This window comes from Eutrigla gurnardus (genome assembly GCF_963514095.1).
Source record: "Eutrigla gurnardus genome assembly, chromosome: 15".
Taxonomy (NCBI): Eukaryota; Metazoa; Chordata; class Actinopteri; order Perciformes; family Triglidae; genus Eutrigla; species Eutrigla gurnardus.
The window spans coordinates 1544016-1566967 of record NC_139938.1 but is presented as its reverse complement, the minus strand read 5'-3'; the positions used below and the strand labels follow the sequence as shown (position 1 = coordinate 1566967).

The following is a 22952-nucleotide window of genomic DNA, read 5'->3' as shown; positions in this document are numbered from 1 at the left end:
GTTCCCAGTTCCCATTTCATAAGGACAGCTTTATATAACTTATATAACTATAGCTTATATAATTCTATCTATATCTACATGTAATCATAGATAGAAATAATAAATATTTGGATTTTGTTATATGTTGACATAAATGTTAAATGTTAAAGTCCCAGTCGGCAAGTCCGGCGGATCGAGGGCACTCTTGTCAGATTTTTAATGTTTACAACTCTCACTCTCCTCCCCCACGACCACCGAGCTCCTTCCCCTCGACTTCGTGCCCTTTGAAATCCCTTATATCATGCCACCTTTGCCACCCTCTCGTTTTACCACGCGCACCGTCGCAATCTTTCTTTTTTTCCTTATTTTCCACCTGTGTTTTTTTTTTCCTTGGTTGTTTTGGACCTCCTCGTTTCGGTTTTTAACGAGGAATTGGATGCTTGTTGCTACTTCCCTCCGCCTCCCCCCCTGTGATAGTGGAACGACCCGAGGGGGGAGGGGCTCTGTGTGTGCATGAACACAGCCCTGTGTGTTGATTGAACAGGATGATCCGGGCTCTGTTGATATTTTGCAAAACAAACAACGGGCTCTACGTGCACAAGGCCTGTTTTTTTTTCGGATGATTTATGTTGTTCTATCGTAGCATAGTGTTGGCTTCAGTGAATATGATCAAAACAATGTTGCCGACTGGGACTTTAATGTCAATGTTGAATAAAAAACAAACAAATGCAATACTCAAAACAAGTATACATTAAAGCCATTAACGGACTTATTTTGTTAAAAAAGATGAAAAAATAGAAATAAAACTTAGAAAAACCAACACATAGTACACTATACCCTTATGCTCACATGAAAGCATAGACTTTGTTGAATGACAGCGTCAAATTTGACAACCATCAGCTCATAAAAGATTTTATGTATGGCACTGTCTTGTCTCCTGGCCAACGAGAGGTTCAGGAAAACAAATGTGTGAGCGTTAAATTGTCTTCATCAAAGCAGCTATGACCTATGATTGTGTAAATACTCGTCACTTCTTGGCTCAAATTAGCACAGAAGTAGATATTGACCACATAAGTTTGTGGAATTTTGCAATCATCGTTAAAATGTTGATTGAATGTTGATTTATGCTAAATCCTACCTGGACTTTCTTGCTTGCACAAACTATGGTAGGCAGAAAAATCAAAATCAAATCATTCTGGCGGCTGAAGAAGGTTAACTCCAAAAGGACGGTCATTGCATTCATGAGCAGCAAGAGGACAATAATATAACCTTGTTTACACAGGCCAGAGAAACAAAGCCACACTCGAAATAAATCTATCCTGTTTTTCTTTTTTCTTTTGGTCTCTACCTATGCTTTTACCTGTTGTATTTTGTCAAATGATAACCCAGTGAATACAAATGCAGCAGTGAGGTTTAAAGTGGCCGATGGAGAGCTTCTCCACTCGGAAACAGAATCATACAGGCGGTCACCATTCAATAGTGTGATCCTGAAAACCACACAGTAGTACAGGATTTTGTTAAAACTTCATTTCAGGAAATTGCCATCACACTTGCATTTTTTCATGTAAAATATTAATTAATAACGTACATAAAAAAAAAATTACCACTCAGGTGAATTACTATATTCTTGCTCAGATTCGTTTCACTGCAGACATGTAACGTACATGAACAAAAAACACGAAGCGTTAGCTTGACTACTAGCATAGCTTCGGTTAGCTGTTAGCATGTGACGTAGCTGTAATATCAGGTCGTCACATGTGTAAATTGTCTAACAAAACATCTAAAGTTGTGTTGTTTACGTTAAACCGCGTGGCTAACGTACTGTAATGGTTAACAACATTATACACTCACCCGGAGGGCCGAGTTCCTGCTGTGTCATTGCGTCATGCTAGCGTGGCCCTCGAGGACCCATGTCCACGAAAAATCTAAATCAGAAGTATCGTTGCGTGCTCTCTCGCCCGCATGCAGACGTTTTGAGCCCTTCATGCTCACTTTCCGGAAATCCGTATTCCTCAGTTTGCCTGAGGGAATCTCTCCCTGTACTGCCCTTTAGCGGGTTCCTGTCTTCAGGTTTCTCTGTGTGATGTTAACCAACATTAACAAATGTCTTTACCAGATTTTTAGTGAAATACATGATTTAACCAACTGATTTTGCATTTTCAGCTTTTAATATGTCTTTAAATGTCTTTTCCCTTTTATAACGATATCTATATCAATATCTACATGTAACACAGTAAATTATGTGGAAACACATTTAGCAGTTCACTGTAGGTCAACATGGATGTCAATAAATGCAAACAAATGCAATATTACATTTTGTATAAAGTTTATTTCATCTTAGCAAACCATCAAGGCATACAGTTTGAATATATTCCAATGTCATGTTTACATTTCTCTTTCCTGGAAAGGAGAATGGTTAAGAAAAGTGCATAAAAGTTAATTTACTGAAAAAATACAATAAGCATAGATATCCGATGGGAATGACTGAGCAATTACAAATATAGATATGATTTGAGTATAAAACACCTTTTTTGGTCAGATACATTATTGTTCAAAAATAGAACAATGAGTAGACATGAGCTGTTTTTTTTCACGAAAAGAAGATGAAAAAATACAATTAAAATGTCTCTGTACTCTCTAGCCAACATGTTTTTACCGTGTTGAATGAGAGCGTCGACTCCCACAACCATGAATATCTGTGTTTAAAATAAAAACAAATGTTTCATATGACTTGTAGACTCATACAGCATTATTAGATCTACTTTTATTTGGGTCTGTAATGTAGTCAGCTGCTGCTCATTAATTTAGCTGTAGGTGACTGATAATGTTCACATGCATGTAAACAGAAGCCTTTACAAGCCTTTACATATTATTAATTCACTTTTTCAAAGCAAACAATCAACAGTGGACACAAATAACATTTTGGTCCCAACGTTTTCATCACTTTGTGGGTAATCTCCCAGAAGTCACTTTAGTAATGAACAGAATATTGAAATGGGGACTGTGACCTTTTTCTAAAAATAGAGAAATAAAGAACAATAACGCCTATATAAAGCAATTTTAGACGATGACCAAGCTGCAGCTCTACTTGTTGCCACAGTCGGAGCAGAGGATGTCTTTTCCATTGGCTACGAACCGCTTGTTGGACAGACTGAGGGAGCATTTCTTACAGTTGAAGCAGTATTCATGCCAGGAGCTGCCCTCGTAGTTCACCACGTTCACTCCTTTACCGAAACCTGAGAGCAAAGTAGCAGACAGTTATTAGAGTTCATTTGAGGGTCATTTGAGGGTCAAGTCCTTACATTTAGGTGTAACTACACTTTTATACACATTTCCTTCACAAATTGTGCCTTACTCATAAAGTCAAGGAAGTAATTGAAAGTGAAATCGGGCCAGCACGAGGACCTTGCTCACTACCACCACCTCCTCTCTGACTTCACCTCAACTGTTTCGGCAGCTAAATCTGCCTTCTACCTGGCAAAGATCAACTCTTCCACCTCCAACCCCAGGAAACTCTTCTCCATGTTCTCCTCCCTCCTCACCCCTCCCCCTCCTTCCTCCCTTACTGCTGATGACTTTGCAACTTACTTTACCAAGAAAGTAAATTACATCAGCTCCTCATTCACGCCTATACCCTCTCAGAAAACATCTCCCCCAACTCTCAACTCTGATGGCCTTACCAGCTTTAGCCCCCTCACCTCTGAAGACGTTCACGCACTTGTTACATCTAACCGTGACACCACCTGCTCCCTTGACCCGATTCCCTCCTCTCTTCTCCAAGACATCTCACACGACATCTTGCCATTCCTCACCACCCTGATCAACTCCTCCCTCACCTCAGGTGTCATCCCAGCGGCTTTTAAGACTGCTACAGTGAAGCCCCTCCTTAAAAAACCCACCCTAGATGCTGCTGACATCCAAAGCTACAGACCTGTATCTCTTCTTTCATTCCTCTCTAAAACCTTGGAACGTGCCGCCTACAACCAACTGTCATCCTATCTCTCACAGAACAACCTCCTAGACCCTAATCAATCAGGATTCAGGACTGCTCACTCCACTGAGACGGCCCTCCTCACAGTGACTGAGTCCCTGCGAGACGCCAGAGCCTCATCCCACTCCTCCGTTCTCATTCTCCTCGACCTATCTGCTGCATTCGACACAGTCAACCACCAAATCCTCCTCTCCACTCTGGCTGAACTTGGCATAACTGACTCTGCTCTCACCTGGTTCACATCATACCTGACAAATCGCACCTTTCAGGTCACATGGACCAAACCCTGTTCTCTGGACACGGGTGTCCCTCAAGGCTCAGTATTAGGACTGCTTCTGTTCTCACTCTACACCAGATCACTAGGTTCTGTTATTACATCGCATGGATTCTCCTACCATTGTTACGCAGATGACACCCAGCTGTTCCTCTCTTTTCCCCCGTCCTCTGACACCCACATTGCAACTCGCATCTCGGACTGTCTGGCTGACATCTCTGTCTGGACAACTGCACATCACCTCAAGCTTAACCTGAATAAAACCGAACTCCTCTTCATCCCAGGGAAAGACTGCCCTCTCATGGACCTGTCGGTCACTGTCGAGGGCATCACAGTATTGCCTTCCTCAACTGCGAGGAACCTGGGTGTAATCCTCGATGACCAACTATCCTGCACCCCCAACATCACTGCTGTGGCCCGATCCTGCAGATTTGCCCTCTACAATATCCGCAGGATTCGAACCTTCCTCACAAAGGATGCAACGCAACTCCTGGTCCAAGCACTGGTCATCTTGACTACTGAAACTCTCTCCTGGCCGGACTCCCGGCCTCTGCGACTAAACCATTGCAGCGCATCCAGAATGCCGCAGCACGCCTTGTCTTCAATCTACCCAAATTCTCCCATGTGACCCCCCTCCTCCGTGACCTCCACTGGCTCCCCGTTGCAGCACGCATCCAATTCAAGACGATGACACTGGCCTTCAAGGCCATCAATGGAACGTTACCCATCTAACACTGGTCAAACCACACGCCCTGAAGCGAGCACTTCGCTCCTCTACTTCAGCTGGCCGGCTAGTACCACCATCGCTGAAATCAAACAAATGTCGCTCAGAAAAGTCCAGACTCTTCTCTGTTCTGGCACCTCAGTGGTGGAACGAACTCCCGACCAATGTCAGGACAGCAGAGTAATTTGCCATCTTCCGAAAAAGGCTCAAGACTCACCTGTTCAGACTTCACCTTGACTCTACATAGCAGCTGTTGCTCTTGAGGTATGTTTTGCTGAACAGCTACTACTTTACTCAGACTAGGATCTAACACTTGTTCTATTTTTAACTCTTACTTTATCGGCAATGATATGTTGTGGTTTCTTTGTTTCCTTCTTTTGACAAATGTACTTATTGTAAGTCGCTTTGAACAAAAGCGTCTGCTAAATGACCTAAATGTAAATGAAATGTATATATTAGGCATTAACCTGGTACAATATTTGCCACAACTTAAACATAAACTGTGGTGTTTTCAAAGGTCATCGGGTTTTTGTTCCAAGTTATACTTAAATTGCACGTTACTGGCCATTTGAGGGCAATCTGTTTGGTTCTGACTTCCGACTTCCAAATTAGTGTCAGGTTCTGTGAGGCTGGACTGTCATACATCAAATCAGTCATTTCTGGTGCAAAACACTTAAAGGCATAGTTCAGAATTTTGGACATAAGACCTATTTTCCAAGTGAGCCGGTGTGTTCGAGACGTCTGGAGACGTTTTCAAGAAATTTCATTCAGTTCTTCTAGTTGCCGAGTTCGCTTGTGCTATGGCTAGCGCAAGTCAACAGTTCTTAGCTAGACAGGCATTAAAAACGGCCTTGCCCGCTCCACAGTGCACCCGAGGCAAATCCATCGTAACGGCAGACTATCGATGTACATATGTGATGATAGAATGTTTGAAATAAAACCAACCTTGCATTTTTAAGGATTAATGTCTCAGCAGCAGCAGCGTGTCATACTTCCTAGTAGGCTATGGCAGCAGCGGAGTGATATCACCTAGCGCTTATAAGTTACCGGTTCTATAATAGTTTGTTTACCTGCTGTCATTGCTACAGACGCAGAGTAGCCTGCAGTGCTAGTTTCTTCAATCTCACAGAAATGGCCACTTTTGGAGAATATACTGAAACTTTTGAAGACTCTGATGAGGAGTTTTTTTCCACCCAAACCCAACCGTACCTGTACGAGCCTGAATATACAGAGGAAGAATTGCGCGAGAGGGATGCTCAAAGGGCAGAACTGGTGGTGCCAGGAGGGAATCCCCCGCAACGCGTCCGAGGGTATACGGGTCTACGGACGGAGCAGAGGTCCGGCTTCGCGGTGCGTAATTGTGGGTTCGCGTGGCCGTAGGCTGCCCGGTGTTTGCGTGAGGTCCAAGCGCTTTTCACCCAGGTCTGAGGGCATGAGTCCCAACAATTCGTCCCGGTTTGATTGCCTATTTACGCGCAGTATTTCGGGCGGCGCGTCTTAGAGTTTTGAGTCCGACGGAGAGTCCGCATGTGTGGATTCGCGGAGCCGCCCGCTGCCCGGTGTTGGTCTGCGGTCCAAGGGCTTTTCACCCAGCTCTGAGGGCACGAGGCCCGAGAGTTCGGCGTGGGTGAGGTCTCTATTTAACGGCGGGATTCCCCGCAACGCGTCCGAGGGTTTACGGGTCTATGGACGGAGCAGAGGTCCGGCTTCACGGTGCGTAATTGTGGGTTCGCGTTGCCGTGGGCTGCCCGGTGTTTGCGTGAGGTCCAAGCGCTTTTCACCCAGGTCTGAGGGCATGAGTCCCGACAATTCGTCCCGGTTCGATTGCCTATTTACGTGCAGTATTTCGGGCGGCGCGTCTTAGAGTTTTGAGTCCGACGGCGCAAAGTAAAGTTCCGCTGCTGCTGAGAAACTAGTTCCTCAAAAAATGGATGATTCATGCGATGCGAGGTTAGTTTTGTTTCAAATATTATTCTATCAACACAGATATGTACATCGACAGTATAGTGTTTTAATTGATTTGCCTCGGGTGCACTGTGGAGTGGGCAAGACTGTTTTTAATGCCTGTCTAGCTAAGAACTGTTGACTTGCGCTAGCCATAGCCATAGCATAAGCGAACTCGGCAACTAGAAGAACTGAATGAAATTTCCTCAAAACGTCTCCAGATGTCTCGAACACACCGGCTCACTTGGAAAATAGGTCTTATGTCTAAAATTCCGAACTATCCCTTTAAGCAGCTTGAACATATGACCACAACAAAGATAGTCTCCAACTGGGCTACAATTTAGATACAGTGCACAGATCCATTCTTGCCTCACTAAATGAAGTTTGCACATACCGGAGTGTGTGGAAACTTTTCTTTTACTGTTTTTGGATTAGTTGCTCTGACAAGTATAAGATATTTTTGAAAACAATGATGAAAATAAAACAATTCAAATTGTCATCAATACTTTATTTTCCCATAATCGTGAGTTTAAATTTGAATTAACCTGTGATGGGGTTTTGGCAACCGCTGCATTTCTTTGCCACGGAGGTCTTGTAGCAGTCGACACAGAAGACCTGGTCCTGGTGGTTCGTGAAACTCAAGCCTGCCAGAGGCTTTGAGCAGGAGCTGCACACAAAGCAGTGGCTGTGCCACGGCTGGTCCTGGTAGTTCACTCCTCCAGAGGTTATAGCCTGGAGACAGAGATAGTTGTTATAGTTGTGCTTCCTGTTGCTTTTAGGAAGAATGACCAAGTTGGATTTTCCCTGTTGCAGAAGAATTACCTTTTTGCAGCAGACGCAGTGTTTGGCAAACTTCTTGTCATAGCAGGGGCTGCAGTAAACGTCAGTTCCTCTGGAGAGGAAACTCAGCGATCCTATTGGTCGCTTGCAGTTGAAACAGGTGAAACATTCATCGTGCCATGAGTTCCCTTTGTACTCCACGCTCTCTGTACCTGCAGAAGGTGAGGGAGCATGATGCTACTACAGAGAAACACTGGTGAGGAAGGAAAATCTGCTGGGGGGGGTTTGGTCATTGTTTGAGACAATTATTGTATTTATTTATAACTATTTATAATGTATTTGGTTTTCACAACACTCCTCAAACTCTCCTATTGGTAGAAATCAGGGTTTGCAGGTTTGTCTTACCAGCCGGAATGGCTTTGTAGCAGCCATGGCAGCGCGGAGCATCCTCTCTGGAGCAGCACTTCCCACACAGGATGCGGTCGTCCTTGGTGCTGAAGGGCTCCTTGGCCAGGGGCTTGTAACACTTGGCGCAGCGGAAGCACTCCTCGTGCCAGTACCGGCCCTTGTGGCTGAGCTCCTGATGGAGGAAGGAGTTTGATGAGAGGAGTGTGGAGGGGAAATAAAGAGGGAATAGAGAACTGATAACACACACACCTTTGATTCCACAGGGATGGGACGATGGCACTCGGTGCAGGTGTTGGCGCAGAACTTGGTGTGGCAGCGGACGCACACAGGCTTCCCTTCGTGGCGGACAAACCTCTTCCCCCCGAGGTCCTCCCGACAGTAGAAACAGTTGGAGCTCTCTGCCATCGTCAGGCTGAGGGAGACTCACCGCTACAACAAATAAAGCAAGAAGGCATTTAGAAGAAGCTCCTCCTGTCCAACCAAACTCAAAAGTTTCACAACTTTCTCACAACAGTGTTGCAGGAAGGCTATTCGAAACCACCACAAAGAGGCGCCAATGATCCACCACTGAATTATTTGTTTTTGGTAAATGCAACAGAGACCCTGGGGCTTGTACTACGAAGCGAGTTCAACATACCCAGTTTATATTTCAGTTATCCAGTGTTGGGGTAGTAGCAGGAGCAGATTTGGTTATCAACAGCTAATTATTAATGTCAATATGATTATCGATATTAATAATTATATTTAATATATTATTATGATATAATCATGAATATACGGGGCACCACCCTGGGATCAGGGAAAAGATAACCTAAAACTGTATTCAGTCTCAATATAAAGGTTTTATACTCACATGCCAATCATCGTGATCATTGGCATAGAAGTATAAAAACAATCGAACAATTAAAAAGGCATGAAATTCGAGCACTAACCTTCACAACCTGCTGTTATCCAGTGACATATACACAACAAGCACAAGAGACTGCTAGTTATAATATAATAAGATTTATTAAAATCAGTAATAATGATCACAATCAATAACAAAGCCTCATTACCTAACAGTGTTGGGCAAGTTACTTCAAAAGTGTAATGCATTATTTATTACTTGTTACTGTCATTTCAAAGTAATTAGTTACATTACAATATTACTGTCTTTGAATTGTAAGGCATTACACTACTTTTACATTACTTTTGCATTACTTTTCGCTAAAATAAAAGGAAATATGGATTTTTTGTTCTCAATAGATCTTCTTGTGTTCAATGCAGCTCATTACCCAGCAGGATGTGATGTTTTTCGCTTCAAAATAAAAGAACGAAAAACGACTCTTATCCCGTTATTCGTTATAAAAACGGAAAACGACTCGTTAACTGATATTAGATATTGTGTACATGAATGGGATTAGGGGATGAAATAACAGTGCCATTTTTCATTCCAGATTTGCCATACATCTTTTTTAATGACCCGGAAGGCGCTGTGTTATGCTGTGAAATTACCTGAAAGCCTACTTTGAGACATTTAGGGGAGCTCTAAAAACCTGTTCATAAACGCTCTGACAGCGTCTGACGCTCGCGTTTTGAAGTAAACCTACTGTTTTAAACTCGCACCAAAAGCGTTATGACGCGGACATAAAAGCGGTTCAAAACCGACGGGGAGAATCGGAGCCTCCGCCTCCTCGCCGCCCCTCAGCTGTTGATCCTCGGTGTGACTGCCGGGGTCGGCTGCGCTCTGACCGACCGGGAGCCGCTCCGTGAGTCGTGTCCAGCTCATGGAGCCTGCTAACAACAGCGCTTAATTAACATAGTGTAGCGTTACACGGACCGGCTTTCACACTTTTGGCAAATTTGTATAAAAACAACACACCAATTGATTTCGGGTTTAAAATGCATTGTAACGCGTTACTGAGATTTGTACCGAGTAAAATATTACCAATTTTTTTTTGTAATGCCTTACATTACCGCGTTACAGCAAAACGTAATGCATTACAGTAATGCATTACTTTTGTAACGCGTTACTCCCAACACTGTTACCTAACTACCTAACACACAAAGCTAAGCTAAACAAAGGAAGAGACACACGTGGAGTGTGTGCGTGCATGTGCGTGCGTGTGTGTGTGGAGAGAGAGAGAGAGAGAGAGAGAGAGAGATGGCCGGGCGCGACCTCTAGAATAGCGAGAGAGGGAGAGAGAGAGAGAGATGACCGGGTACGCCCACCAGATGGAGCTATTTTCCACAGCGTTCAGGGGCGGGGCCCCTGACATCAGATAGAAAACTGATGGTAGATCACTTACTGAGCTCGTGAATGTGTCCGAGGTTGGACACTGTTTGTGCACCCAGCGGCGTGGGTGCACAATCAGCATTCAAATACAACAACACAGAAAGCAACGGACTTGGCAGTCCGTGATCGAAACTTAAAACACGTTAACAAGAATTACAAGCATATCCTACACTATCAAACTTATGTCTCTGCCCAGACAGATAGCCTCTTACTTTGTCGATTTGCGTAAGTCCGTCTTGTGCGGCTTCGGTGCTTCTTCGCGCGGTGGCGGCTTGTGGTTCGCGAGAGCGGGGCATAGCAGTTAAGTCTCTCGATGGTCGACTCGAATGAAGAAAACAGTTCGTGTTCCTTCCTTCTGCGGGCAACAATAGAATCGCACGGCTTGGCGATTTAGTCAGCTGACTTCAGACAGGAGCGGGGCGCAGAGGTTATCCTTCCTGTTGGTCGCTGAAATAAAGGAACCTTTCGTTCCTCTTCTACAGGCAAACAAAGAATCGCGGGGTGCGGCGATCTCTCAGGATCCAAAAATGAGTAAAAGAAAAGGGGCGAGTCGCGGAAAACGGGGGAAAACAGTCTGTCGCTCGTCCAGCGAGTTTGGGAAAAGACTGTGGCCTAAGACAAAGGAAACGCTGCAGACATTAAAAGTTTGCCTCCTGTTGCAGCGGTTGTGCTGCGGTGGAGGAATCCACCTCCTGTTGCAACGTTGTGTTGCGATGGAAGAGAGAGTTCTTAAGGCTGCGCCGGGTTTTATACCTCACGGCTGCTCCCGGGGACCCCCTGGGGTACCTGTGGTTGTCAGCCAATAGGGCACCAGTTGTGTGACGTTGCACTTCGCACCTGGTGAGAAGTAAAGCCAAAATGGCGGTTGTAGTTCTTTATCCCCTTTGTCCCTTTATTCTGACCGCATGTGAAGGCTTCTGGGCCTCCGTGTAGGCCGCATTGTGTAGTCCTGATGGTGAGGTCCCTACACCAGGGTCAACCCAGGGTTTACCTGTCCAGCTATGAGCGCGTGCACATGAAAGAGGCGGCGTTTGCAGCATTTGACCAATCGCAAACATGGATCAGTTTATGGGCAGCAGAGCGGTGTATTTCATGTACGAGGAGCAAACCATAATCTTACAGAAATACGAAGAAGTTAAACATATAATACAGGTAAAAGGCAACAGTTTCATCTGCCAAATGCAGGAAGGACAGCTGGCAAACACCTCCGACTGTGTGAATGCGTAAGTCTTAATAGTATTAGTAGTAGTATAATATGACTGCCCCATCATAAGGGCACTACTCGATCTCACTGATTGAATGGTAATGTTGACTGCGTTGATAGCTCAGTGGTAGAGTTACCACCCCATGTACCAAGGCTTATCTCTGGCTGATAAAACAAAAGAAAACTAATTTTGACTTGAAATGTTTATTTAGTATATTTTACACTGTTATTAGTAGCTTTACTTAAGAAAAGACTCTGAACTGCTGTCCAACTTCAAGATAAATTAAACTCCAAGACCAGATGACACCTGATTATTCAATTACAACTCCATCTTTAGCATCCTTATGGAACTGATTTCTCACCAAGCATCGTCCAACAATCACTCTCCCTAAAACACACCACTCTAAACATAGGCAAACCAAACCAAAATCACCACGTTGATCACAGAGAAGAGCTGTGATTACAGGGTGTGGATTTCTGATGGGAAATAATACAGAACACATGACGACGGTGTGACGGCCCCTGTATGTATGTGTTACTAACAATGTTGTCTCTGAGGTGGGAGCTGGTTGCATTGGTGACGAGGACCTGATTCCTGGGATTGGGAGCACCTGGACTCAGTGCTCCAACAGGATAAAAGGCCCAGCTTCTTGCCAGTTTCCTCTCTCGCTCAGACGCTGACCACATTTGCACCTTTTGGGTTTTGTTACCTTTTGTTTAGTTACTGCATACCACACATCACATCACCATATTCATGCACCCACACTCACACTACTGATAATACAGATTGACACACATCCCATTCTTTTGTGACTATTTTTAAGTTTTAATAAAACATGGAATTGCCAGTTTTTGTTGTCCTTTTCGGCTTGGTTTGTCATGGCCTAGAGCCAGGTTCGTGACAACGGCTACGCAAACGCGCACAGAAATGTGGATGGCTGACCACGAGGAATTCTCCTAAACTCCTAAACGAGAGAGCCCGTGCGTGCGTGCGTGTGTGAGAGAGAACACATGAAGGAATGCCCGGTATGATGATGTGGTGAGATCTGGAACGTTGACAACTGTTTGACAGAACCTACAAGACACACACACACACACACACACACACACACACACACACACACACACACACACAGGGACCACTCCCTCGGAGACCAACTGAACCACAAACTACAGTGTTCTCCTGGTTGGGCGGCTCGTCAACACAGATTCATGAGGAAGTTCTGGTTTTGGCACGGGGTAGGGTGACCAGATCCCAACAAACCAAATGTGGGACAAAGATTATGTTTGTGTGGGACAATGTGGGACACATTACCAATGCTGAGAGGGAGTCTAACATTTTGAAATAATGTATATCTAACTGTGTGTGTTTTTGTCACTTTGGAGCTGAACTATTGGTGTTTTTAATTCTCTCAAACAAGTCTCTACAGAGGCAGGTGCAAGCACATCTGTAACTATGGACGCCGCTTTTGTGCGACCACAGGACATTTTTTTTGCAATCTCTGAGTCTGGAAAAATGACCGGTGCTAGCTTATTACCATTCTTCTGATCTGTATGACTGAGAGTGCTGCACGGTGTGGTAAACGTTGGTTATTTCCGCTGCTGTTACCTTATCTGTCTGGCAGCAGTCGTCTTTGGGTTTCAGCAGGAATACATCCATAGATCGGGTTTTCTCTTTCTGAGCCACACGTTTCTTGTGAGTGTCGCATATACTGTGTCACTTGACATCGTATTCCCCGCCATGTGAAACAGAAAAATAACTCTGGCAAAGTTTGCAGAAAACGAACGTGTGCCCAGTTTGATTGACAGCATCAGCATCAAACAAACAGCCCCGTAATGACGGTAATGACAGCCTTCTCCGTTTTCTACGCAGCCATTGGATAAAAGCCAGACGTAAATAAAAAACTACAGCTGCCAATCAAATTGCGGGACATCATCTCAATATGCGGGACGCGAAAAATGTGATGAAAATGCTGTGCAGTCCCGCACAAAGCGGGACATCTGGTCACCCTAGCACGGGGCCGACATTACCTCAGGTTTTAGGCTGTGTTCGGAAACGCTCAAATCGTCCCTTAACTCTCACTAGAAAAATCACAGATGGGTGATTATTGTTTCTAACCAAAGGGCCGGATGGTATGGTACCCATTGTGATGCTGTTGGAGAGGGAGACACACAGCCGGGCGGATATGGTGAAATCACGGTGGTCTTTATCAGTCACAGGTGGACAGAGGCAGCGGGTCCTGTAACCTGATCTTTATGTCCAGGGCTTGTACGACAAGTTGTTCTAGCCCACAGCTGGAAATTCTTCTTTTAAACTGTAATGTGTTATGTAAAGGTTTGAGGTTAAAATTAGATTTGATCTTGAGTTTGAGTAAAGCTGTGGAAGGATGGCGGGCCACTGGAATTAGAGTCATGACCTTCATATTAGTCCGAGCAGTCTCTCCCTTTTTTTGGACTCTCAACAGCTATTATACAACATGCTGTCTGCCCTGCCAATAATCAATGTCTTAAGGGCTCTTTTTTCTTCTTCTGTCGTTTCATTTAAGAAGAAATACTGGGAATCCGTTTTGAAACAGATGAAAAGATAAATCTCCTTTAGGACAAGACTGAGCCGGTCCACGCTGGCCTTGCTAAACTCCAACATTATCAAAAGAACAACTCTGACATGCTGGTACTAAGCAGGATCATGTTCACCACCTTACTTCGATGTGGGAGCAAGCTAACATTTGCTGATTAGCAAGCCAATGAAATCCATTAACTGAGGATTAGGTCTGCAGTTATGTGATATTAAATCAGAGGACTGGATAAATATACATTTGACTAGATGATGGATGATGATAAGTCGGTGGATCAGTTCAAGTTATTACAATGTGTCCACCAGATTTCATGGCAATGCATCCAGCGGTTGATGAGACAATTCACTCCAAACCACAATTGTTAAAACTCAAGGGGGCGCTAGAGGAAACGTGAAGTCAGAAGAATGAAAGGAAATGTATGTACAAAATGTCATGACGACCCATATAGGAGATATTTCCATCTGGACCAAAGTGGTGGTCCGTCATTCCAAGAGCCATGGAACTAAAATGACAATTGCAGTAGTTAAAGTAGTAGTTAATCCGCTACTGTGTTTTTTTTATATTCTCTTCATTTCCAATTAGCCGAGGCCCATGCTGATTCTCCTCACCGCATGACCTTATTTGGTGTAAATCGCTTTGAACTGTGTCATCAAAAAAAACATGCCGGTAAAATTACTACTTCATTTAACATCTATTTTTTTCCCCCAGTGAGAAAATGGCGAGCCTTTAATTGAACCATTTGAAGGGTAATGAAATATGCAATTAAAGATGTTAATGATAGAAAAACCCATAAAAGAGCACTGACCGCATCGTGTGAAACTTACACGCTCTAGCCTGATCAAATAACTCAATAAAAACATGCAAAGAAAACATCTTAATGTAGTATTAAGTAATTAGTATTAAGACCTTGGTGGTATCTGTATCATCCTCAAGCTCGGGTCCTCTACCAGAGGCCTGGGAGTTTGAGGGTTCTGCGCAGTATCTTGGCTGTTCCTAGGACTGCACTCTTCTGGACTGAGGCTTCAGATGTTGTTCCTGGGATCTGTTGGAGCCACTCTCCCAGTTTGGGGGTTACTGCCCCGAGTACTCCCACTACCACGGGGACCACGCTAGCCTTGACCTTCCACATCTGTTCCAGCTGCTCTTTCAACCCTTGGTACCTCTCAATTTTCTCGTGTTCCTTCTTCCTGATGTTGGCGTCATCTATCACCAGTGGCGCCGCCAGCCGGTATCCAGTATGCACTGTGCGTACTTTTTTTGAAGGTGAAAAAAAAAATTGATGGTGCTGAACCAGGGCCGGATTAGAAGATTCAGCGGGCTAGATATTTAAATTATGCAAATCAGCGGGTCAGGGTGACACCAAACAACGTCTGCCCAAGCAAGTCAGAGCTTTTCTTTCTCTCACACAGTGACCTGGAGAGACGCAGCCGCATTTGAGAGGACAATTGCGCATACCGTTTGTTGGCCCCTCCCCACTACACAATACAGCTCGGCTCTAGTCTCGTCACCTCTGCTGCTGAGCACTGTGGGCCGAGCCGATGCATGTCTCTCTCCCCGGGCCGGGAGAGTTATCATACCGTACTGTGCGTGTGTGTCCAAGCGTGTGTGTGCGTGCGTGGAGTGCTCACAAGCGTGCGCTTGTGTTTGAGGCGGGGATGGAGGGCACAAAAAAATATTTGCACCGGGGCCTATCACCATGATATACACTACTGATTTCACTGATACTGAAAACATTAGATTTTGTCTTAAAAAAGTATTTTTCCTTTTGTTGTTGTATTTGACCACCACTGTCTTCTGCTCTTTGTCCACCACCACTATGTCCGGTTGGTTAGCCAGGAGCTGTTAGTCAGTCTGGAAGCTGAAGTCCCACAGAACCTTGGCCCTGTTGTTCTCAGTCACCTTCTGTGGTATGGCCCATTGGGATTTGGGTACTTCTATTCCATACTGGTTGCAGATGTTCCTGTGTACTATCCCAGCCACTTGATTGTGCCTCTCCATGTACGCTGATCCAGCTAACATCTTACACTCTGCTACTATGTGCTGGACTGTCTCAGGGGCTTATTTGCACAGTCTGCATCTTGGGTCTGATCTGCTCTGGTAGATCCTGGCCTCTATGGTTCTTGTGCTTAAAAAAAATAAAAAAATAATATATATATTAGGGCCAAGACTTTAACGCGTTAATTAAGATTAATTAATTACACAAAAATTTACTTATTTTAATCGCACTTATTTTTGCACCGCGGAACGTTTCTCACTGGATGAGTTTCAGGCGGACCGATTATACTGGAGCACCAACTAGCGTTCATGACTTCATACAACAACAAACCACAGTGAACATGAAGAAGCTGATGAGACCGCTTTGGTTGGCCCCGTGGATGGGAAATTTTGTTATAAAAAACGATAAATTTAAGCGTCGATAAGAGCATGGTTGTGTGAAAGCTATGCAACAAGGAATTTGCATATCACCGCAGCACATCGAGCCTCAAGTATCACCTCAATGCAAAACATATAGCAGCTAGTGTGGACGCTAGCGTGGTAGCTAGCGTCAGAGGGTTAACCCTCGCCAACGGAGAGATGTTTTCCAATAGTCAGGATTTCCAATGTTCTGAATGTACTTGAAAGTATTGTGTTTTACTTAAAAAAACAAAGTGTTATTTTACAGTTAGTTTACAGAAGGTTTACCTACCTATAGGCTACCTGAATTTCTGAAATGTACTATATTTCTAAATATGCTACACTTAATGGCAAAAATGGCACTGGTCTGTTGGACTTGGTTGAACAAAAATAAACAATATTTTGTTGCTTAAGCTTATGTATTCAGTCATTATTCAATGGTATACTAAAAATCCATGTGAAAAAAATTACTTCTCACTGTTCTCAGGTCAAATATTTATATGCAATTAAAATGCGATTAATTTCGATTAATTAATTACAACGATTCATTTTTTAATCAAGTCCCGGTCCTTATATATATATATATATATATATATATATATATATATATAAGTTAAACACCAAGTCTGCATGAGGTACTGTTAATAAAGCTGATTAAATAACTTCTTTTGTGCTCTTGTCTCCCCAGCGGACAATAAAGCTCCACGCCGACATCGACGTCATGTTGAGTGGACATACGTCTTCCCTTCAGTGACGTGTTCATTCTTGACTTATTAATAGAAACCCTGCAGTTGGTCTCTTTGTTTACGGGAGCGGTTAATCATCCATCTCCACTGGAGATCCGGCCAGTCAAAAGAAAAAGGTCTGGTATTTAGCTGTTCCCCTACCTCTCCCTGAACTAATAAGAATGAATCTATGGTTCTTTATTAAATTAAACTGTCTAAATGAAATGAGTGTAGCACACTTACAGTTTGTACTGTGCGGCTGTATAGAAGGCAATAATAATGCTTGGCTACCATCATGAAAACGTTATCTGATGGGAGGCAAACAATGGCTGAAAGGAAGCGAGCCAGCATCCATGCAGGCCTGCAGGGAAATAAATCAGGTTTCAGTGACGTCAGCCGGCAGCGAGGACACTGTCGCTGCATGTCTGTACTTTGTTTGCCTGCAATAAATATTCCCGTTGTGTCATGTCCTTTTTTTATTTTTTGGATCCAAGCTGCCAGAACAAAACTCTCCGTTTGATCGCCATGGAAACAGTTGAATGACAGAAATTAAGTTAAGCCGCATCAACATATCAACTCAAACGGGAGTATTTTTAGTCACAGATGGGGGACAAAATAAACTTGTGTGTGTATGTGGAGTCATGCAGATACTGGATTTTAAAAAACACCAGTATTTAGCTTTGAATCTACACATTTGCATCCTTTTTCGTTTTTTTTTTCTCTTCTACCTCCAATGAAGTTTCAGCCACCTTACTGTAACAATTACAGCTGAGGCTGGAGGTCTGTGGTGAGAAAGAAATAAAACACAGAGGTGACATCATGCCATGTGGACGAGAGGAAAACCAAGCACACATTTTAAAACACATGGGGGGAGACAAAGAAATTAAAATAAAGTAACATGAGCAGACCGACTAAAATAAAACGTGTATTTTTAGGGCTTATACCGTCTGCGTATGTCTGTCTGTGTGTGTGTGTGTGTGTGTGTGTGTGTGTGTGTGTGTGTGTGTGTGTGTGTGTGTGTGTGTGTGTTGGCATGAGCTTATCGCTGAAGAATGTAGCGGAAAACTGAGAAACAGGAAGTCTCCATAAGAACGGTGAAGTTGGCACAATCCACACACACACACACACACATCGCTGTATCATTGGCCCTTATGTTACATTCGGCAGACGCCCCCAACAGTCCCAAACCCTAAATATATATTTATATATGTGCCGATTATTTTTTGCTTAAACATGTATATTTACAACATATTTACCACATCTTGTTTCTCAAAACGTGTTCAAAAGGGCCAAAATGCTCAACTGTCTAAGTTTCTCGATATATATTAATTTTCTTTCAGAATGAGTCATAACTCTGCAGCAATATTTGAATATCTCACACAAATAAATTGTAGAACAACTACCAGAGATGGACAGAAGTTAGCTTGGCCTTCTCTGAGCTGCGTCAAATATCTGAGGAAATGCAGAAATAGAACACTGCAGACTCACAAAATAGAATAGAAATGCTTTTAACTGAAAACCAAGTAACTTAAAATCAAAACTAAGACACCTGATTATTTTTCAATCTTCTTTTATCTCTGTTTTGGTCTCCACCAACTCCTGAGGGATATAAAAAGCAATAAAGTGTGCGGCTCTAGACCCAGAAGGATGAGCTGGAAGATGCTAAAAGGGGTCTGAGGGGAACTGCAGAGTAATCATTCTCTATGTCATTTGATCCATAATATAACAATATTGATTAGAGCAGCTTTAAAGATCACCCCAATCATCTCCCAACCAGCCACACCACCTCAAAAATAAACACACAATGTCGGTATTTGAAACAGAGCAGCGAGTTCAGCTTAACATTTCTACTCCACATCAACCTACAAAGAGAGAACGTTGTTTTCTTTGGCTCCAGCGAGGCACATTCCAGACGGCGAATAAAGCAACGGATTGGAGTGGTGTCGAACACGGTCGCAGAAACGCAGCAGGAAAGATGTGATGGTTTTACCAGAAGCATGCCGGTTAGCACTACTTCACCTACCTTCTCCTCTTCTGTTCTTGCGCCCCACCAGACCTCTTGGTCCAACGCTGATGCTAAACTGAACGCTAAAATGATCTAATGGGACATCCGAGCCCTCAGTGCCATCTCGAGGGCTTGTTTGATTCCAACATCAGAAATCTCCAACCAACAGGATCCCTGGAAATCTCTGTTTCTAGCCATCTACCCATAACATCAGTGATCGCACCAAACCCCTACCATTTCTAAACGAATGCCAATCATGACTATCTATTTGTGTGTAAAACTAATATATACAAATGTCCCTACAGGAGAACAAACATTAGATCCTATAAGAGCCAAACTAAAGGGTCATTCCGTGTCATTTCATCAAATTTCTGAAAATCTTCCCACCTGACCATCTCAGAATGTCCTGAAAAAATTCAAGTACAAAGATACACTTGTTAATAGGACAAATCCAAAATATTAGGTCTCTACTGTCAACAGTTTTCTCATGAAACATCATTGAATGAAGGGTAGTTTAGACGGTTTTTGGCATCATACTCGGAAAAGCCATTTTTAAACAGCAATATCTGGAAAACTATCTCACCTGTGGCCTTCAAAATTTCTACTGTGTATATCTGTTACTAATAGCCTCCAGACATGGAATATCAGGGGTGTAGCTCAATGATAACCTAGTATGGTAGGTACTTAAAATGTGGCTTGTTGAAATAAAGTAGTACATTTGAAGAGTGGCTGAGCTCCCATTTTTGCAGATAAAAGACTTCTATCACTTCTGCCTCTATCTCTGGTGTTAGCTTAAACATTCTACAAAATATGGTTTCTCTCAGATGATTAGTTTCACAGATATTAAGGCTTAAAAATGGAAGTAAACACATCTTTGCCCAACTTCAGAGTCATATTCCAAAAAACGGACAAGTATCAGGTCCAAACTTACTTTTTTTGAAAGATCATATTCTTGTTAAAATCATATTAAAAAATCGGGAGGGTGTTTTGCCTCAATTTGTCACAGTGATTTTTTAAAAACCTGATATTGGTGGGGTTTTTGTGGCCGGTTTTGGTACTGCATGTCCTAATAGCCTACTAGTAATCACCACAGCAGGGCAATTCAATTGTGTTTTTTTTACCATTTACCAAAGACTTACATGTGACTAAATGCTACTGATAAATTTAGCCTTATGAAAACATTAAAATGTAGCACAGTTGTAGTTACAGAGGCAATAAGTCCTTGAATGTGAGTTAAACATGGTGAAAGCAGCTTTTAATGTCTTAAACCATGAACAAACATGATAGCATAATATTGAAGACTGTACATTTTGTCATACTTTAAATACATACATTACACAACCAAATCAAATAATAGTCTTAATTTGAGCATAAAGATTTGACATTACATTACAAAGTCTCCAAAGTTTGATATTGAATAACAGTTTGTCTCTATGCTCATGAGGGATCACATATTTTTCATATTTTAGATCTAATTCCTTCGTCACATTCATAGAGACAAACTGTTTGAAATTATGTTTAGTACTTATTCTTTATAGTATTGTTTGCCATTATTGTGAGGACCCCCTCGAAAGTGAGATGGTACATCTCAAGGGGCTATCCTTGGAATAAAGAATAAGAAAGAATAAGGACAGATATGAAAAAGTGTGTACATCCGTTTTCTCCTTGATGACTTCTATGCCTCAAGAATTTAGCGATCTAGCTTCGCCTCCTCACACAAAGCAATACAAAAAGGGTTCAAACCCACTGATTAATATCATCCAAACACATCACAACAAGTTTCAATGGCCGCGGGGAAAAGAAAACACACCGCCAAGTTTCCCTGTCAAAACGTGTTTCGCCTTCGTGTTGCTGGAGCACTCCAACTGCAGAACTCCATTCTAAACCTCTGCTATAAATAGGGAGTTCACCACTGGGGATCAATGAAAAGAAAAAGCATATAGCGTCTGAAATCCATTTACATTCTGTCCTATTAAAGTCACAACAGGCAAATCACAACAGGGACATGAGTCAGATAAATTACATCAATGTTTATGAGCCTGTGATGTATTTTATGGGACTGAGCTCATGGTAAGTTCTTTAACATGCAGCTGGCCTGGAATCAGACTAGAAATTATACGGCCCTCTGGTGTGTGTGAGGAGTGTGTGTGGGTTGGTTTACTTTGCGTCTGTGTGCTTGTGCATGATGTTAGAAATGACAAATAGTGCAAGTATTAAAATCAGCAACAGTATAGTGTACAAAAGTTAACGCCATTCTTAACTGGAAAATTTCACCTTCCCCCTTTCAGTCATAATTTCTTTTTCTTTTCTTTTTTGATAGACACATTTTCAATCAAGTGTATTAATTATCTAAATCATAGAAGTTGCAGCCACACAATCTGCATGTGATTTATCACACATCCTGAATTTACTTCACCAGCGCTCGCAGAATCATGACAACTGCTCGAGCCAACGCTGAAACCATATGCACACACACGCACACACACACACACACACACACACACACACACACACACACACACACACACACACACACACACAATGAAGACATAGCAGTAGCCTATAGGAATTTTAATTGACCTCTGTGATGCATTTTTTTAGCCTCAGCGGTTCCATCACACTGAGTGAAAAAAACGAGACCTCCTAACTGGAAACAGATTTCAGGAGCAGCTTCACCAAGTCAGCATGTAACTGTAGCTCTCTCTCTCTCTCTCTCGCTCTCTCTCTCTCTCTCTCTCTCTCTCTCTCACTCTCACTCTCACTCTCACTCTCACACTCACACTCACACTCACACACACACACACACACACACACACACACACACACACACACACACACACACACACACTCACTCACTCACTCACTCACTCACTCACTCACTCACAAAGACAGACAGACAGACAGACAGACAGACAGCCAACGCCCCAGACAGACTTTAAGGTCCTGTTTCCTCTCTGGATATCACATAAATGCTGCAAGTGAAACTGAAATGTGTGAGATGGAAGGAAGAGAGTCACATGAGGCTACTGTACATTTGTTAGTGGGCACACTGTAAACATGACCAGCCATTCAAATCAGTAACTTTTACAACAATCACATATTAACTGGACTAATGAAAGGCAGTGACAGTAAGGTCATTTCATCAAAAGGTCCTATAACCCGCACGTTCAAGTGTACCAAGCCCTGTAGTAGTCAAACCGGTTCATCTAAAACACGTTTCAGTTTGACGGAGGTTTGCGGTAAACACGTTAAATTAACGGCGGTGCTCGTGAGCCAGCTTACCGGGTTCAGGGTGACGTGTGCGGCGTGGCTGAGCGCGGTGCTCGTGGATCTCCGTGGAAGTAGGGGACTCGGCTGCTTTCACTAGACCTTACGCGTAGAAGCGTTGCCGTCTGCGGCTGCATCAAGCTGGACACAAACAACAAGGCTGGACACAGGATGTACCGCCTTCAAAATAAAAGAGCAAAGGCAACGTCCGTGAAGAAGCGGGGTGAATTTACCTTCAAAATTAAAGCAAACGCGACGTTCAATAACGCCAGCTTTTTTTTTTTAAATTTAGAACATCTGAAGCAGCACTGTCGCCTCACAGCAAGAGGGTCGCGGTATCGATTCCCGATATCGAAAAAAAAAAAGATTGTTTGGTCAAAAGAGAAAATTGCACTCGAGTACCAAT

General features: G+C 43.1%; 1 protein-coding gene across 1 annotated transcript; it reads right to left on the bottom strand.

The window, feature by feature from the left end:
• Positions 1 to 2288: 2288 nt before the first annotated feature.
• On the bottom strand, positions 2289 to 22710 carry LOC311025259 (four and a half LIM domains protein 1-like). The gene is made up of 6 exons (XM_084028104.1): positions 22562 to 22710; positions 8350 to 8529; positions 8098 to 8272; positions 7735 to 7904; positions 7458 to 7644; positions 2289 to 3215 (listed from the first exon to the last, which is right to left on the bottom strand). The coding sequence occupies exons 2-6, from the start codon at positions 8503 to 8505 to the stop codon at positions 3064 to 3066; spliced, it is 840 nt and encodes a 279-aa protein (XP_083884230.1). The 5' UTR covers positions 8506 to 8529; positions 22562 to 22710; the 3' UTR covers positions 2289 to 3063.
• Positions 22711 to 22952: the final 242 nt, after the last annotated feature.